The sequence below is a fragment of the Rattus rattus genome, chromosome 13 (assembly GCF_011064425.1).
Source record: "Rattus rattus isolate New Zealand chromosome 13, Rrattus_CSIRO_v1, whole genome shotgun sequence".
NCBI classification, from domain to species: domain Eukaryota; kingdom Metazoa; phylum Chordata; class Mammalia; order Rodentia; family Muridae; genus Rattus; species Rattus rattus.
The window spans coordinates 13,644,570-13,663,546 of NC_046166.1; the positions used below are offsets into that span (position 1 = coordinate 13,644,570).

The 18,977-nt window shown below is 53.2% G+C and overlaps 1 protein-coding gene across 1 annotated transcript in view; it reads right to left on the reverse strand.

Moving 5' to 3' along the window:
• The window catches only part of Myo9b (myosin IXB), an 83,473-nt gene that overhangs the window by 1,776 nt on the left and 62,720 nt on the right, over positions 1–18,977 (reverse strand). Inside the window, 21 exon segments of the mRNA XM_032919534.1 lie at positions 262–309; positions 789–912; positions 2,457–2,588; positions 2,720–2,825; positions 3,007–3,135; positions 3,214–3,406; positions 3,810–3,883; positions 4,274–4,385; positions 4,594–4,632; positions 5,061–5,234; positions 5,354–5,452; positions 6,990–7,165; positions 7,326–7,453; positions 10,787–10,896; positions 11,618–11,672; positions 12,443–13,276; positions 13,671–13,987; positions 15,426–15,548; positions 16,622–16,732; positions 17,128–17,208; positions 17,863–17,985. Coding sequence (XP_032775425.1) covers positions 262–309; positions 789–912; positions 2,457–2,588; positions 2,720–2,825; positions 3,007–3,135; positions 3,214–3,406; positions 3,810–3,883; positions 4,274–4,385; positions 4,594–4,632; positions 5,061–5,234; positions 5,354–5,452; positions 6,990–7,165; positions 7,326–7,453; positions 10,787–10,896; positions 11,618–11,672; positions 12,443–13,276; positions 13,671–13,987; positions 15,426–15,548; positions 16,622–16,732; positions 17,128–17,208; positions 17,863–17,985 — 3,288 coding nt within the window.

Sequence of the window (18,977 nt, forward strand, 5' to 3'; positions counted from 1 at the left end):
AAACACAAAAAATGCAGGTCTGTCTGGAGGACGGAGCTCAAGGTGTGGGCAGTCTAGTGCTTAGGTGGAGGGAGGGGCCAGCAACTCTAGGTTAGTTGTGAGGCAGTGCCCCCCCCACCTCCCACACACCGTGCTCTGTGCCTGGGGCACCACAGGAATCTAGTGAGGACCAAGAATGAACATGCACTTCCAGATGTTAGGACGTATCTACCCAGCGTGCACCTGGAAACATGCAGCTTGGCCCACGCAATGCGTACATACCCGGACCCCCTCATAGGGAGACGAAAACCCCAGTTTGAGAGGCCACGGCTGGGGAAGAGATAACACAGGTGAGCAGGGCCAGACCAGCAGCCGGCAGCAGCTGGAGACCCAGGCTGCCACGGGAGCCCAGGACCTGCCCCTCCTGCAGCACCAGCGTGGGCCCTTCTGCAGTGGGAACCCCCTGTGCACTGTGAAGGAAACCAGGCCAGGCTCATGGAGAGAGGGAGCCGTGAGGCCAGGCGCTTCCGCCTTTGAGCAGACAAGCAGTTTCCGTCGTTGTCTTTCCCTCGCCACATGAGTGGTCCTTGGAACACTAAGGGCTGGGGTGTGGCTCTGTGGTAGAACTGACCCTGGCCCTCAGAGGGGCAACCTGTGTCTGGCTGAGTGGAGGCAGCCTTTGGTGAAGGTAGGGCTGGGTCCTGCCTGTGCCACCACAAGTCCACTTCCAAGTTTGTGGAGGCAGTGCTATCCCACACCCCATGGCTTGTGGAGGCAGTGCTATCCCACACCCCATGGCCGGCACTCACAGCATTCTGCCTCAACAGGGAGAGCCTGCGGAACGCAATGCTCTCAGCTGCCTCCAGGTGGTTGATCTCCTCCATCTTCATCTTGTATTTCCTCATCTGTTCCTTGATGAGCATCTCCACACACCTGTGCACAGACACAGTCGGTTCATGGCCGGTGGGTGGGAAGGCAGGCCCAGAGAGCCAGTAGGGCCTGGGCCAGCACCACTCGATACCCTGGGACCCCCTGGTACCCCAGGAGGCTCACTTTGCTTTTCTGAACCCAGGGACCCTGTCTCTTGACTTTGACAGCACTGAGACAGGAGGGAAGAGGAGGGCAGGTGGAGAAGAGAACCCAGTCAGCAGCAGGGTGGGACTACTTGAACTCCTAGAAAGGACAGGTATAGAAAGGCTGGGCAGCCTGCCCTAGTCAGTGCCCTGCCTAGCAGCTCTAGAATACAAGCTTGGCTCCCACAGAGCTTACTCAGTAGTTAGTACCAGAGGGACAGCTCAAACCCCGTCCCTCCCAGTGAGGAGAGCGGTGAGCCTCCAGGCTATGAGGTCACAAGTCAGACTTCCTATTAAGATCCGAGCGCCGAGACAGAGGAAATAAGTTTGTCTGGCCCTCCCTACAGTGGCTTCGGGCTCCTTTCTCATCCTTTGGTGGCCAGGAGTGTGGCTGGGGACCACGGAATGCTTCTCAGCCTTGAGCTAAGGAAGGTGCCGAGGGCAACAGGCCATAAGAAGGTCCTCTGTCTCCTTGCAGTATTCTTTTGTGTGGGTGCAGGGGTGGGTGTATGGAACCTGAGTTCTACATGCCAAGTAAACGTTCTACCACAGAGCCACACCCCGCCCTTCTGAGTTCCGAGGACCACTCATGTGGAGTGGGAAGACAATGATGGAAACTGCTTGTCCACTCAGGGGCAGAAGTGCTTGGCCTCACCGCTCCCTCTCTCCGTCTTGGGTAGGGGTGGTAGGGTGTTTCTCTTATATGCCTCTTCTCAAGGGACCCAGAACAAGATCTTCCCTGAACGGGGAGCAGGAGACTGAGCTCTCCCCATGTGGCCTACTGTCCGCATGCTGCCTGCACTGGGGTAGCTTCTGGAACCCCAACTCCAGATCTACCTCTTGTTAAACCTGCCGAGTAGGCCCTGGCAGCATCACAGAGAAGTGTGTGTGTGTGTGTGTGTGTGTGTGTGTGTCTGTCTGTCTGTCTGTCTGTCTGTCTGTCTGTCTGTCGGGGAGGAAAGGGAAGGCTGCTGAAGAAACCTAAGAAGGGGCCACCAGAAAGATGGCTCAGAGGGTAAAGGCGCCAAGCCTGATGACCTGAATTTAATCCCTCAGACCTACATGGAAGAAAAGCTGTCCTCTGACCCCCACATATGGTATATGTGCCCTCCCCCATAAAGTAATAATCAAAAGGAAACTTAATGATGCTGAACCCCTATAGGTCTGACAGAATTTCTAAGCCAGCCATGGTCACCAGGAATCTCATCTGGGCTTTCTCTCTAAACAGCCAGGGAAGCCATGTGGGCTTTTGAGTGAGCTGTCTTGTTTGATTTCATAGACAGAGTCTTACTCTGTAGTTGGCCTGGAACTTCAGAGTCTTGCACCTCAGCCCCCCACTGTGAGGACTGTGAGGATGACAGCCATCCCAGCTGGGTGGCTACGGGTCTGGGCCAGGTGACTCACGTGGTAATCTTTAGTACGTCCTTCATGCTGGTCAGGGGGTCGGAGTTGTCAGGGCAGCGAAGCAGGCAGGGCGCGAAGATGATAGCTAGAGCTCCCGGAGACATGCGGTTCACATCTTCAAGCAGGGCCACTCTGCAGAGTCAACAGTTAGGTGGCACCCCTCTCTGACCCCAGTGCCAGGTTCATGTCTTGGTACCAGTGGCCAGGACATGCAGCCAGGTCATGGGGCACAGCCCTCTAGCTCCTGGGGGAGGGGTACTTGCTTGACAAGGTGGAAGATGAGCCTCTCCAGGGAGGTGTGGTTGGCTTCAGGCAGGTGGTCCAGGACTGCATAGATGGCAGCCAGCTGCTCCTGCTTCTCTGGAAGCTCTGGGGAAGCCAGGGCTATCAGTCCTGGGCGGCACTAGCTATGCCCAGCCCTTCTTCCCTAGGCGTTTGGGCTGCACAGAAGCCCTCCATGCGGGGTCTAGGCACAGATGGGAACAAACCCAGCCCAAACTGCAGGCCCCAGCTGGAGCAGGGTAGCTCCATCCCTTCCTCCATGGCTCACCAACAGCCCTGAGGAAGTCTCCATACTGGGCAAACGTCATGAGTGGCTCAGGCAGCTCCCGCAGCCACTGCTTCAGGACCCCGGTGATAGCGTGGATGGGGAAGTCCTCCAGCTTAACTGCAGCAGGGTCTGCAGGGCAGGCACAGGTGAGTAGTGCATGCGCACTGACCAGTGGGGCTGCGCCGGGCACCTGCTCCCAGTGCCCACCTGTCTGCAGAGCCTGGCGTAATTCCCGTGTCCGGTTGGCAGCGCCTGACTTGCGGTAAAGACCCTCGGTATACAGGCCATGCATCTCTACATGTTCCAGAAGCTTCTCCAGCACAATGGGCACGGAGGCCTTGTCACTGGTCAGGCTGTCTACACACACGCCGAAGTGGCCTGGTTCGGCACCCAGCTCACTCTACAGTGTGGGATGGGTGGAGAGTCAGGTCTGGGTGCCACTTCCCCAGTGCCCTCCACCTGTCCCTGCCTACTCTGTCCCTGAAGGGATGCTTGGAAGGGGCAGTATACTCCATGAAGCCCCACAGGCTGGGTGTCCCTACCTGGGGGAAGGCCCCACCGCCCCTGTACTCTAATTCTTGCTGGGACCCTTACACCCTCATGGACAGTAGAGGGCCTCCCTCTGCCAGGCCCAGGACTCTTCCACAGGGGTTAGGAGCCTGGCTGGGAGCCTGGCTGGGAGCCTCAATACTAGGAATGGACATGTGTCCCATACTGGAACTAGAGGACACAGCCCTTCCTGCCACTTCCCAGAGAGCCCAGGCTCTAATGTTCTAGAATGTTCCAGGGTTAGGTATACTCACCTTCCTCCGTCCAGTGTAGGAGCAATAGCTCTGAATCTTGTGCACGCATTTCTTGTGGCAGGTCATCTTGCACACTAACAGGTCAGAGTGGAGGTCACAAAGAGTGCATGCAGAGGACCCCAGGTTCCTGGGAACGCCCACTCACCCACTCTCTGGAGACCCTGACTGCATTTTAAACTGCATGGGGTTTGCTACCCTTCTGCCCTGATTCCTGTGAGATGGGAAGAAACCTGGGCCTTGGTTACACAGGACATGCCCTTGGGAACTCAAAGCCTGATGCTCTAAGCTATGTGAGCAGCATGCATGGTACAGAGGCAGGGCCCCCATGCCTGACATCACCTGCCTTCGTGTTTGTGTGTGCAAGTGTATGTGTTGGGAGAAGCCTTCTGAAGGGTGAGCAGAAGACACGGGCAGTGGCAAGGGTAGGGCCCCCATGTGGCCAGGACAAGGGAAGCTTCGCTCACCACTGCATAGCAGGGCCTTGTCCATGAGCCAGATGTAGGACAGACACTGCTCACACGACTGCGGGATGTTCACTTGGTAGCTGGCAAACACATGTCCATTGTGTTCCTGGACCTGGGGCGGGAGAGGAGGTGGGAGGGCTAGGCTGAGGGGGCCACTTCCCCACTTTGCTGTCTCAACAGCAGCTCCTTCTCATGGCTCCAAGATGCTGGATTAGGGCTGCACATAATGTATGGATGCATGCATGTACACATGCACACACATGCACACTCACACACACTTGCACACACACACTTGCGCACATGCACACATGACTACTCACAGCACGCTCCTGCTTCCTCTTCTTCTTCTGGGCTTTGCCCTGCTGAGAGACAGAGATCAGGTCAGTGTGGGGACAACTGGTTGGCCTGACTGTCCCTAGAAACATCCTTGTCCTCACAAAGGAGGTGGGAAGCTTGGGAGCATTGTGACCTTCACACCTGGAGTGGCATAAGGCACCATAACACCCACAGATGGCTCAAGAGAGCAGCTGAGGTGTGTGTGTGTGTGTGTGTCTGCCTGTCTGTGTGTCTGTGTGTGTCTGTGTGTCTGTGTATGTGTCTGACCCGGAAAGTGGTGGTGCCATAGCCAGTGGGGCTGGAGGATGCAGATGTGTTAGGGCGTGCAAGGCCAGACCAGGGAGGGCTGTGTGACTACATAGGAAGGGCTGGACCAGGAAACCAGGGAGGCACAGGCAGCTGTTGCACAGGGAGAGTCTGGAGGCAGGGGTATGGGGGTGGACCTGCCTACCTTGACCGGCTCAAAGTCAGTCTTGTTGTAGCTGCGAGTGAACTCATCCAGCAGTGACTGGAAGACATTGAGGACCAGGTTGGTGTCCTTCTCCCCACGCTCGGCAGCCAGGTTACTGACAACGATCTGGTAGTTCTCCATCAGGTCCTTGTAGCCTACATGGATCTTCCCGTTCTGTGGGAACATGACAAGGTGTTCCATGACCTAACGAGGCTGGCTGGTGGAAGAGCATGGCTGGGTTGTGGAGTGGGGCTGGGGAAGGCATGGGCAGCTGGGGTGGGGCCACCACGCACAGGCACAGAATACATGGTCTTGATATTGCTCCTGAAACGCTCAGTGGCCTCAATGAACAAGCTCTCGATGGGTGTCTTCTGTGAGCGAAGGTCATTCACCTACAGAGAGAGGGTGGTCACGGCTGCTCACTCTTAATGCCAGCCACGAGATCTAGGGCATCTAGAAACCTCTAAACAGAGCATGGACCAGCCATGTGGCTGGAGAGAGGCTGGTCCACAGGTTATGGTCACAGGAAAAATCCTGCACAGGTCTCCTGCCCTGCATGGCTGGTTCTAGATTAAAGGGCGTAATGTGTATGCATTTGAAGACGCTGACAGGACAGGATCCTGAGGGACTCTGCACTACTTAGATAGCACGTAGGGCCTTAGGCAGGTGAGGCAAGCATCTCTGTAACACTCAGTCAAGTTCTTCAGAGAGTATTCTTTTGAAATAGTTTGGCCTAGAACTTACAATTCTCTTGCCTCAGCCTCCCAAGACTTGTGGCAACAGCAATGAGGTGCACTGTGCAGCGAGACCAGAACACACTGTGCACATGAGCTCTTATCAACACGCTATAGCTCTTTGTCTAAAGCTCGTGGGACAGGATAGTCTCAGATTGCAACATGGCTTCCCTACATATCCAGGAGTAAGGCTCACACTAAAATGCGGACTTCAGACTCAGGATTTAGACCTTCCTTTAAAAACGACTTTAGGGAGTGGGTGTTGGTAGCTCACATCTTTAGTCCCAGCACTTGGGAGGCAGAGGTAAGAGGATTTCTTTGAGTTTGAGGCCAGCCTGTTCTACAGAGTGAATTCAAGACAGCCAGGGTTATTAAACAGAGAAACCTATCTCAAAAAACAACAAACAAACAAACAAACAAACAAACAAACAAATAAAACCCCACCAAAACCAGGGCTGGAGAGATGGCTCCGTGGTTAAGAGCACTGACTGCTCTTCCAGAGGTCCTGAGTTCAATTCCCAGCAACCACATGGTAGCTCACAACCATCTGTAATGGGATCTGGTGCCCTCTTCTGGTGTGTCTGAACAGCTACAGTGTACTTATAGATAATAAATTAATCTTAAAAAGAAATAAACCCAAACCACCATAACACACTTGAGGGACTCAAGAGCACTGGCTGCTTTTCCAGAGGACCTGGGTTTGATTCTCAGCACCCACATGGCAGCTAAAAGCCTCCTGTGAACTTCAGCTTCAGGGAGATCTGATGCATACACACATAGGCAAAATGCTACAACATGCTGGTTTTTTTAATCTAAAGGAGTTTGCTTGTGTGTGTGTGCACACATGCATGTTATAGCATAAATGGAGGTCAGAGGAAAAGCAGTGGGAATTGACTGTTTTCCAGTGTTTGGGTCTGGGACATCAAACTCAGGTCATCAGGCTTGGCAGCCAAGTGCCTTTAGCTCCAAGCCACCTCTGCTCTTTTTCTGTAGACCTCATCATGTACCCAGCTGTCTTGCGCTCAGCTCTGGCTGGAATGCTGTGGAGTCTCCTGTGCTCAGCCTCCCCGCAGTCCCCTGTATTGTTTAATACCCTGATGCTGGGAGCAGAACCCAGGCCTTAGGGATGAGCAGCCACTGAGCTGCACTGTCTCTAGCCTGGCCATGGCTAATGACTGACATCCTTGCGGTGTACCTTGTTGAGCAGGAACTCGTCCAGAAACTTGAGCTCGTTGGCATTAGTGATCTTACGGAACACCGACTCTCGCCACTTCTCGGACACTGTGATCTGTCCGACCTTACGATTTCGGTTCTTCTTCCCTTTTAGAGGCTTCTCGCCTGTGGTGTGGCGGTGCTGCTGACTAGAAGGTACTGAAGGAACACGGGACAGTTGGAGACACGGTCAGAAACAGGCACTCACATGCACCCAGGTCCACAGGCGTGATTGATCCTAAGGCTAGGTCCTTGTCCAGGGCTCAGATCCTGCTACTTGGACCTGACAGCTATGGGTATGAGGTTAAGGGGAACCAACCATCTAGAGTCTTCCTGGCCGGGGCTTCCTGTGCAGCCTGCCCTCCACTGCCCTCTGTCTCCTCCACACCCTCCAGGCTGGGCTTCTTATCCTTGGCTTTGTGCAGGAAGAGCCGCTTAAATGCAGATCTGCAGGAAAAACAAGTGTTTATTTTAAACTTTAGTTTTTATTGGTGGGTATGCATGTGTCTATGGGGTCTGCTATGTGAGTATAGCACCTTCAGAGGCCCAAGGAGGGTGTAGGATCCCTTTGGAGTTACAGTGACAAAGGACTGAGTCACCAAATGTGGGTGCTACCCTCTGGAAACAGAGCAAGTGTTTTAACTGTGAAGTCATCTCTCTAGTCGTCTCTCCTTCCTTCCTTCCTTCCTTCCTTCCTTCCTTCCTTCCTTCCTTCCTTCCTTCTCAAGACAGGGTTTTACTACGTAGGTCAGGCTGCCATGCTGAGGCCCTCCAAGTGTTAGGACTGAAGGCGTGCGCTCCACACGCATGGAGCTGTTTTGCTTTGGAGACAGGGTGGTCTGGACATCCTTGGCAGCTGCGCTGCGTGTGTGAGTAAAGCAGCTCACACCTTGGGTCTGCACCAGGTTTAAAGCATGAAAAGCAGAGGGGAGTGGAGACAGAGCCTCTGCTTAGGGAAACCACGTTCTCAGTGCTGATTTAGAACAAAAATGGAGGCCAGGCATGGGGCACCATAGAACCTGGCAGAAGGACCACAACTAAAAGTCATTCTCTCGGGCTGGAGAGATGGCTCAGCGGTTAAGAGCACCGACTGCTCTTCCCGAGGTCCTGAGTTCAATTCCCAGCAACCACATGGTGGCTCACAACCATCTGTAATGGGGTTGGGTGTGTCTGAAGACAGCTACAGTGTGCTTATATACATTAAGTAAATAAATAAGTCTTTAAAAAAAAAAAAAAGTCATTCTCAGCTCCTAGGCTCAAAGCCAGCCTGGGCTGCATGACACCTTGTGTTACAGGAGTAGGGAAAGGGAGGGGTGGGCACACTGAGACGTGACGGCTTATACCCACAATCCAGCCCTTGGGAGGCTGAGGCAGGAGGCTGGCCACACATTTGAGAAATACCTGGATTATGGAGTAAGACTTGGTTTCAAAACACCAACAAAACAAAACAAAAAACCCAAAAACAAAAAAAAAAAAACAAAAAACCACCACCACCAATAACAAAAAATCCTGGTAGGTTTTTCTGTTACTATGTACTAGCTGCTCTCTTTCTTAAAAACATTTAGCCAGGAGGCAGTGTCACATATCTTTGATCCCAGCACTCAGGAGGCAGGGGCAGGTGGATCTCTGAGTTCAAGGTCAGCCTGATCTACAGAGTGAGTTTCAGGACAGTGAGGGCTACACAGAGAAACCCTGTCTTGAAAAACCAAAAACAGGGCTATTGACATGGCTCAGTGGTTAAGAGCACTGACTGCTCTTCCAGACGTCCTGAGTTCAACAACCATCTGTAGTGGGATCTGATGCCTTCTTCTGGTGTGTCTGAAGACAGCTACACTGTACTTATAGATAACAATAACAATAATAACCAAAAACACAAAAATTCAGAAGCAGAAAAATCAAAACATATTGAAAACTGAAGAGGGCCACTTTAAAGGGTTCACTGTGGAGTCCTGGATCATACACCAGAGAGACAGTGTCTGCCTGCCTGAGCTGAGGAAGACCTAGAGCAAGACTCAGCCTGTCCTAGTGTCATACATAGAATGTGAGGGCACTGGCACTTGCCACCAAGTCTGACCACCTGACTCCAGCAATTGTCCTGTGACCTCTATATACATGCCAAGCACCAATGTGCGCTTGTGCGTGCACACACACACACACACACACACACACACACACACAGTGAAAACAGTGTAAAACATTTTAAAAAATGAAATGAGTTCCTGCTTCCTGAAGGCTCTCATGGGCACTGAGTCAGAACAAAGTCAGAAAAATGAGACAGATTATCAACAGTGGTTGCTGTTGCTCATGGCTGCCATTTTGGGCTCTTAGCTCAGACTCTGACTGGGAGCTTGTGTAGGAAAGGCCTTTGCATTTATCTGAATAGAGGATGAGATAAAAAGTAACCAAGTCATGCAAATCTGATGAGAAGTGTCCTTCCAGGACAACAGAAGGATCTGGGGTGGCTCAGGGGTAGAGGACCTGCCGAGCATGCGTGCAGCCCAGGGCTCCTTCTTGAGAGCTGTAAGCAACCTAAAGCAATCTCAGGAAGCCGTTGGGTTTGAGTCAGAACCATGAAGATGGAGGCGGGTCAGTTACTTGTCTACAAGGCAAGGATGCTTGGTGTCCCCAGAGCCTGGCCAGAAGCCCAGAAGGAGCAGTCAAGCCAGGCGGCCTGAGCGCAGATCTGAGGACCAGGACAGGTTCCCAGAGGTGCGGGCAGGGGCGGGAGGTGCTTTAAGGTTTCGTGTTTTGTTTTTTGAGATGGTTTATACTGCTCAGACCTCCTCAGGGTCAGGACCACATCACGTGTGTCTAATCAAGTCTAGACCTAGCAAGAAATGACTTCACTGGAAAAAAAATGGAGGGCTGGACAGTGGTGGTGGCACACACCTTTAACCCCAGTGCGCAGGAGGCAAAGGCAGGAGGATCTCTCTGAGTTCAAGGCCAGCCTGGTCTATACAGTAAGTTCCAGGACAGCCAGGGCTACATAAACCTTGTTTCAAATTTCCATCCATCCATCCATCCATCCATCCATCCATCCATCCATCCCTCCATCCATCCATGTAGAAAGACACACCTGCTCTGTAAGAATGGACTGGAGTTTGAATCAACAGCAGTCATGTAAAAGCTGGGCTCAGGGGCACACACGTGTAACCCTGCTGCTGGGCCCTGGGGTGCATGGGTGACTGGCTGGCCAGTTAGCTTAGTTGAATCAGGAGTGTGCTGGTTTGAATGGGAATGGCCCCACAGGTTTATATGTCACCAGGGTGTGGAACTGTTTGAGAAAGATGAGGAGGTATGACCTTGTTGGAGGAAGTGTGTCAGGTAGTGGGCATGGCCACTTACAGAGAAACCAGAGAAACCATATCTGGAAAAACAAAAACAAAAACAAAAACCAGGCCAGACTGTCTCTCTGCCACCATGATGATCCTGAACTAACCCTCAGAAACTGTCAGCAAGCCCTCGAACACTTTCTTTTTTATCAGAGTTGCCATGGTCACAGTGCTTCCTCATAGGGAACACTAGCTGGAAGGCTTCTGTCAATCTGTGAAATCAGAGCAGAAGACCTGGTCTGGCTGTGGCTTCCTGAGGCCACAACCATGTGGCCTGCCCGGTGCTCGAGGTGGTCCTGAGCTGGGCTAAGTGGAAAGGGTTAGTGGGTAGGTGTTCAGTAAGGCTGTTTGGAACTGTGCCTCAAACAACCAGAGTCCAATGTGCCTCATTGCTGAAACCAGCTTAGCGGAGCTGAGGCGTCTCGAGTCGGGGGCCCTGCTCACTTACTTAGAGTCACCCTGGGAGCCTGCATCGGGACCAGCAGATGGATCCTCTGACTTCTTCTTATGGCCGGCTGGCTTCTTGGTGCTCAGATCCCCATCGACTTCAGTTGAAGTCTGCAAGGGACAGGAAGGGACAGGTATAGAGAGGGCAGGGTCAGAGAGTCACAGCTGGGGCCCAGACACAGCTCAGACCTCCCCATCTTTACCCACCAACTCCATTGTGAGTTTTCTATCTTTAATGATTCCATTTTATATCTTGATTTTCTGAGACAGGGTTTCTCTGTGTAGCCCTGGCTGTTCTAGAACTCACTATGTAGACCAGGCTGGCCTCAGACTCAGAAATCTACCTGCCTCTGCCTCCTGAGTGTTGAATTAAAGGTGTGTGCCAACACTGCCTAGCAAAGATTTTATTTTTTTTTAAAGATTTATTTATATTATATAAGCACACTGTAGCTGCCTTCAGACACACCAGCAAAGGGCATCAGATCCCATTACAGATGGTTATGAGCCACCATGTGGTTGCTGGGATTTGAACACAGGACCTCTGGAAGAGCAGTCAGTGCTCTTATACACTCAGCCATCCCCCCAGCCCCTGATTTTACCTTTAGAGAAAAGCTGTCAGGCTGCTATGAAGTCTGCCATGTGGGCTCCTGGCTCTGCTTTCCAAGTGTCACTATTGCTCAGCGTGTGTGCATTCACACGTGTGTCTATGTGAGGGCATGTGTGTGCATGTATATGTGTGTCTCTCTCTCTCTCTCTCTCTCTCTCTCTCTCTCTCTCTCTCTCTCTCTGTGTCTGTCTGTATACGTATGGGGCACTACAGCTTTACCTGTACCTTGACCGGGGACAGCTTGGAGACATCACTGGTGGAGAAGGAGATGCGCCTCTCCCTGTGAGACCGCAGACCACAGTGTTACTAACATGTGCCATGCAGAGGGTTCCAGCCTCAGGGCAGTGACACCTACCTGGGTGGGGTTAGCCTTATTCATCCCAGCAAACACTCACAGAGAGGTTAGAGAGCTCTGCACTGTTCTGTCCATCTATCCCTTGTTCCATCCATACTCCCACCCATCATCCAGGGACCTGTCCATCTCCAATCAACCTGTCTTTCCATCCATCACTTACCAACCCGCTAGTCCATCATCTTTCTATCTCTCTGTTCCATCATCTCTAAACCTACTCACCAATCCATCACCCATCAACCCTCCACCCTGCAAACCACTGACCTGTCAGGCTTACTAGCATGTGATGGGAAGGGCCAATGAGAATGTTCAACATCCTGGAACAGGGTATCCTCCTGGCCTCAATCTGTCAGTACCACAGCCAAGAGGTCCTGTGTAGGTGGCCTGCCTCTGACTCCATACTTCCTTCCTTCAGTCCAGGACAGGCCTCCGGGGCTGAGATATGGCCCCTGAGATATCGGCTCATATAGGTAAATCTTGTTTGAAGGGCCATGATGGTCAGGGCGTAAAGCATGCTCAGCGAGCTCTCTGTCAAACCTTACTCCAGCCTGGACCTAAGCTGCTTCTGCCCCTTGTGTTCCCCTCTGCAGGGCATGTCCCTATCTGGCAATCTTGGTCACACCTGTTTATGGTCCTGGGGCCCTGAGCTGGTGTTGCCCACCCCAGTACCCTCGACCCTGTATAACAGATAGGCTTACTCTGTGGGAGTCAGGGCTGCCCCTGCAGTCCGGGGCTTCTCACTCAGGTCCAGGGATTGGCTCAGCATGGCATTGGCGAGCTTCTTGCCTCGCCATATCTCCACAGCAGTGGCTAGCCGCTCTGTGTCCGGGTGTTGGTACCGTTGGATCTGGGTGGAGCCACTGGGACTCTCGAGCTTGTCCTGAACCTTGGTGCTGTTCTCATCCTTGTCCTTATCCTGGGGGGATTCCAGGGAGCTGCTGGGGAGCACTGGGCTAACCCTGCTGTCTAGGTCCAGGCTGGCGGGCCTCTGCAAGGGACTGGGACTCCTAGGTGGATCTCCCGCAATCGGCACCTGCTTTGGACAAGAGGGGGCTGCGGTCTCAGTCCATGTCTCAAGTCCATCTTCTCTGGGCTCCTTTGTGTCCTCAGGGAAGCTCTCCCCTGTTTCCAGGCTTGCCTTTCTGGAAGGTTCTTGGAGGGTGCTATTCTCCTCCCTGCAGGATTGGATGTGTTTGTTCTGTCGTTCAACATGCTCCAACCCTCGCTGCCGCCGTGACTCTCGCTTCTCCCGGCTACTGGGGACTTTCTCATGACTTTCAGCTGGCACTGTTTTTTGGGCTGGGGTCTCCATCTCCGGGCTGGGGATCTCCTTCTTAGGTGACAAGCCATTTGGGGACTTGCTGTTCATCCAGGTTTCAGCCTCCACACCCAGGCTCTCAGGGTCCTCCACAGGGTGCTCAGACAGCTGCTCCCCAGTGGCCACAGGGCTGGGCTCTCCCTCTGACATCTCTGCTCCTGCAGCCTCCCTGGCTTGCTCTGCCTTCTGCTTCTCTAACACCATCTGGCTGAAGCTGGTGGGAAGAAAGACATGACCCTGTGTCAGATGTGAACATCTGGGTGACTTCTGGAGTGCAAAAAGCTGTCCAAGACCTTCAGAGACCTAGCCAATATCCACCTGGGTAGTGGTGGCCTCCCAACTTGCAAGGCTGGATGCTCAGGATGGGTCGCAGGAGAGGAGAGGTATTCTGAGTTGGTTATAGCCGTCCCTCCACCAGGTCTCAATCACCTGTTCTGGGTGGCAGGTGGAGGAAACCACCTTCCCCTTCTTGTGCCTACAGACCTCCCCACCTCCCCACGCCCTAACTAAGGTCCACTGGCTGGGCACTAGCAACCTTGGGCAGCTTTTTAGTGAGTGACCCTCTGGGCTCCTAGAATGCTCCAGGGTGGGAAGCCCTGCTCCCTCACCTCCTGCGCTGTAGGTGGCCACGGCAGAGGCTCTGCAGGCGGATGATGCTATGCCTCTGGTGGTGGTAGGCCTGTCTCTGCAGGTAGCCTCTCCAGGCAGCCTGAAGGTACACAGCTGCCCGCGTCCTCTCCAGTGCACGGCGCACGCGGTAAGACCGCCAGCAGGCCTGGATGGTCAGGGCAGCATGCTTCATCTGCACAAAGTGCCTGCGTTCCAGCACCATCCGGAACCAACTCTGCAGCAGCAGGATCCTGCGTAAGACCTCACCATGCAGCCTTTCCTGCAGGGCCTGCCGCTCTGTCTCCTTCAGGAAGACCTGTGGCAGGGACAGGGGAGAGGTAGTGTGGCTGCAGGGCCTCACAGAGCCTGTGCAGGACAGGCCAAGCAACCACCCCCTCCTGTAGTCAGGAGCTACAGCTGTGGCTTCAGTGACCTGATATTATGTTGCTTTTGCCAAATAGGTTCTTGTGTAGCCCAGGCTGGTCACAAGCTCACCAGGTAGCCAAGGCTGGCCTTGTACCTCTCTTCTTTCTGACTGCTCAGGTATGCTCCCCAGCAAGAGTAGGGGTTGTTTAACATATGGAAGTAGAATCCATATAAAATAGCATTCACTCTGCGTGCACAGGCCAGAGGCTAACACCAGGTGGCTCCCACACCTTGTTTTGAGGTCCTGAGGCACACTGGGTGGCTCTTGTCTTGGCTCCATTACTGGGGCTGCAGCAGGCACCACCCTCCCAGTTTTTTAAGTGGGGTCTGGGGAATCCAAACTCAGGTCCTTATCCTTGCATGGATGGAGTTCACAAGCACTTACTGAGCCATGTCCCCAGCCCTTTCTTGCTGTTGTTTGAGACAAGGTCTTGTTGTATAACTCTAGTTAGCCGGGAACTCACGATTCTGTCTTAACTGTCTAAATGCTAGTTGATGGGCATGTCCCAGTCCTGGCACTTCAACTCAGAGGGCCCTCAGAGCCAATGGCCTTCCACAGATGGCCGCTATCACTCATCACGTCTCCTCACTCATGCTGTAGTACGTCAGTTTTATTCCTTTTTATGGACAGACCACATTCTGCTTACCTAATGGGCATGCTGGCTGTGTCCACTTTCGGACAGTTGTGTGCAAGTGTTTTTGGGAACATCTGGTCTCAGTTCTCTTTGGGAACTTCTAGACTCGCTTTGGGACTGGAACTGTCAGGGACCTAGCTGAACTGTGCAGCCGAGTGACACTTAATGGCACTCACTGACGCTCTCTGAGAGACACAAGGAAGGACTGGTCTCATGCTGACCTGAGGTCAGGATGTGTCATCCCTCAACATTCCTGCTCTGGAAGTTTGGGTCAGTATGTGACCTGAGCTGAGGGTCCTTCAAGAGGTGGGGCCCAGTGGAAGATGTCTTCTCTGGTGCCTCTCGAGGAAGATATTAAATATGGTTCTCAAGGGACCTGCCGGTTCCTATAGACTGGGTGGGTCTTGAAGAGCTAGCCTGTCTTGTCACGTGCTTCTTCCCACGTGTCCCCATCTTCTGATGTCAACTGGAGCCAGGGAGGAAATGATGCCCTGCCTCCAACTCCCAAAATAGTGTGACAGAGCCCAGGGTGCTACATGCCCAGCCTTGAGTCCCCCATCCTGGTGTCATAGACAGAGCTTCACTGCAGAGGCCAGGACCCTTCAGAGCACAGTGTAGGGTACTGAGGGACGTGAGGTCCTGCCTGGGTGCAAGTGAGTCTGCAATGGCAGCCTTGAGTGTGGTGGTGCTTACCTTCGTCTTCCCGATCTGGTAGTTCTGCCTGTCCACCTGCAGCTTCTCCAACAGGGCAGCAATGGCCTCCCTACAGGGCTGGACATCCTTGGGCAGCAGCACCTGGAACTGCTCCGTGAAGTCCTGGCATGTGGCAGGGAGGGACAGTATAAGCACCTTGGTAGCTGCGGTCACTCCATGAGCAGGGCCGACCAGATCCCCTCTCTTGTGTGTGGTGCTAAGGAACCATATGAGGTGGGCACAGCTGGGGTGGAACCCAGGTCTCAGGTATGCTCCCCACCCATGCATATATGAATGCCCCCCTCCCCCCCATGCATACATGAATGCAGTGCTCATGGAGGTCGGGGGAGGGCGTCAGATCTGGAGCTGATGTTACAGGCAGTTGTGAACCACCATATGTAGACGTGCAGACCCCGGCTCAGCTCCCCTGCAAGCCCAAACTGTGCTCATCACTGCAGAGCATCTCCCCAGCTCTTTTTTTCGTGGTTGCTATTCTATTATTCAGTGGAAGTTTGCACAAGTGACCGTAGCAGACTTGCATGTAACCGTGAGGGCACGAGGTCTGAAAGATGAGCACTGTGAAGGGTGTGTGTGGTCTGAATGAGAACAGAGACCCAGCTGGTTCAAGGCTTAGGAGGTGTGTCATGGGGGGTGGGGTCAGGAGCCCCTCGGTGAGCTCTCTGCCTTCCTGATGACACACCTCTCTCTACCACTACAGAGTAAGGTGCCTGTACTTGCCAAGGCCAAAGGATATGTCTTTTAAGTAAATGGAGGCAGAGACAAGGTGCTGCCTGTTCCTGGGCACCACTGACCATGGTAACCGTGAGAGTTGCTCTCACTGGGGCTGGGGAGATGGAAAGGCTCAGTAGGTAAGGTGCTGGTGGCCAAGACTCACAACCTGATTTCAAGAGCCACGACCCATGGGGTGGGAGGACAAAGTCGCCTCCTGCAAGTTGTCCTCTGATCGCCCCAAATGTGCTCTGACCTGTGTATGTGTGCATACATACATACAAAATAGATCTGAACAAACAAACCCAGAACATGTCAAAACCTCAGGCTAGAAGATGCTCAGACAAGGGCACCTGTGACTTCCTGGATTGGTGTCAGCTTATGAATCTTCAGGTGTGGTTGTGGAAGCCAGGTCTGCTGAGGAGACCTGGCCTGCAGAGCAGAGGGAGTGGGTGTGGGTGGCCTACCTGGAAGGTGTACTTGGCGCTGTAGCCAGAGCGCCGGATGCGCACGGTCTCCAGCATGCCTGTGTAGCGCAGTTGCTGAAGCACCAGCTCATCATCAAAGCAGAGCTCCTTCTGCAAAGGAGCAAAATGCTCAGAGGCTCCGTGGGACAGCACGTGGACGTCTCCCCCAATCCCCACTCAGCACCTGGTCACTCCTGGGGGTTAAAGCTGCTTCTGTCCCAGTTTTTTTTTTTTTTTTGAGGCAGGATCTCATGTAGCCTAGGCTACCTACCCTCCATTCCTTCTGTAGCCGAGGATGATCTTCAATTTCAGATCCTCAGTGCTGGGATGGCAGGTATGTACCTAGCTTACACGGGGCTGTGGATGGACCCTGGGGCTTCTTGTGGGATAGAGGTTCTCTTCATTGAGTGCTAGTCCCAGTTCCTGCCTGTGGCTGGGGCCAAGGCCTGACCTCTTCATACTGCGGTGGGACCCACAGGGTCCTGCGCACACTGGCCCACACTTACCTTCTCGGCATTGGAGCGAATGCAGCGGATGAAGAAGGGCTCAGCCTTGCCCAGCGCCTCCAACAGCTTGTTAAGAGATGTCTGGAGGAAGAGGGAATGCATTTGGAATTCCTGATCAGGTATGTGGCTCAGTGGAGAGGACCAGGACACCACGGCTGCATGGAGTCAACCAAAGGCTTGCAACTCTAGCCGTAGGGGGCCCCCATGGCTGACCAAAGACTCTTCTGGGGTGGAGGGCTACACAGCTGCCATTTTGTAGGGGCGAAGCAGTAGAGTCAAGACCTCAGTGCCTTGGAGGGGAGTGTGGAGGTAGCTGCTATCTCCCTTTCCTTTCTCTTTCAGTTTCTGCAGGGCTGGGGCTGAATGTGTGCCAAGCAAGTTCTTTACCTGAAGTTACACCCTCCACAGGTCAGTGGGAGAGCCCTGAGCTCACACTTGGAGACACAGGTAAGAGCATTACTGAGGCCAACTTGGAGGGCAGTTTCAACAAACAACAATAACAACAAAAAAACTCTCTGAGTTTCCTGGAAGCCAGGAAAAAGAGAGCTATGAGCTCAGAGCATGGCTCAGCAGCCCTGTGACTGGCTTGCTAACTAATGATTTCCTTTTCATCTTGGTGGTTTTCAAACAGGGAGGATGTTGCACCTAGGGCACATAATGTCACATACCTGTAAGCCTATTTCGGGGCCTGGAATAGCAGCGGCTGGGAGGGCCCCGCTGAGCTGCACTACCCACCTGGAACTGCGCACTGATGCTGGGTGGCTTCTTCTTCTTGTGCAGGTGCAGCAGCGACTTGGTAGTTCGGTCATGCAGCGTCATGCTGATGATGAGCCTCAGGGACTTAGAGTCCAGCAGGTTCTAGGACAGACACACAGGGTCGGGCCTGCTTCCCACAACCTATAGGGGCCGCTGGCTCCTGGACCACTACCTGCCATTCCTGTCCCTCCACACCCTCACCCTCAGGACAGAGTCCAGGGTTCAAGTCCACCAGACCTCACGTGCCAGCTTGAGCTGGTGCAGACAGGACCCACTACATCTCCCATGGCAGTGGGTCAGGACAGGGCCTTATCTGGACGAACTGCCTGTTATGTCATAAGCTCCCAAGGCATATGGATTCCATGCCTTTGCACCCCAAACTGAAACCACATGCTTTCAAGCCAATGGTATCTTTTCCCCTAAGAGTCTCACACAGCCCAGGAGATCTCGGCTCCTCATCCCCATCTCCCAAATGCTGGGAGGACAGGCACACAGTGGCTGCCATGCTTGCATTTGACTTTTCATTTATGGGACAGTTTCACTCTGTAGCCTTGCCTGTAACTAACAAGTCCCCTGCCTCAAACCTTCCTAGAGAAATGACAGGCATGCATCACTATGCATACACGACCTTATACTTTAAAACTGAAACTGCACATGCAGAGGTCAGAGAACCAGTTGCTGGAGTTGGTGCCTTCCTTCCATCATGTGGGCCCTGGGGATTAAACTCAGGTGGTCAGGCTTGGCAGCAGCACCTTTCCCCTCTGAGAATCTCCTCGGCCCCTATATGATGGGTCTTCTGGGCATGCACATATGCACACATAAGTATTAGTGATACTGTGTCAGATTACTTTAAGCTATGAGTCAAGGTGAAAAGGGAACACATTTCACACATAAATTGCATCCCAGCACCTCACTGTATATATGTAAATGTCTCGGAATGCTTAAAAACAGTCAAGAATCTCAGCTGCCTCCGGTCTATAGAATTTTGGACAAGAGCTACTGACCACATTTTAAAAAACCCACATTACCCAGAGGCCCTGAGAACTCCCCACTGTGAGCACTGAGGAGAGAGTGTCTAAAACTAAACAGAGTCT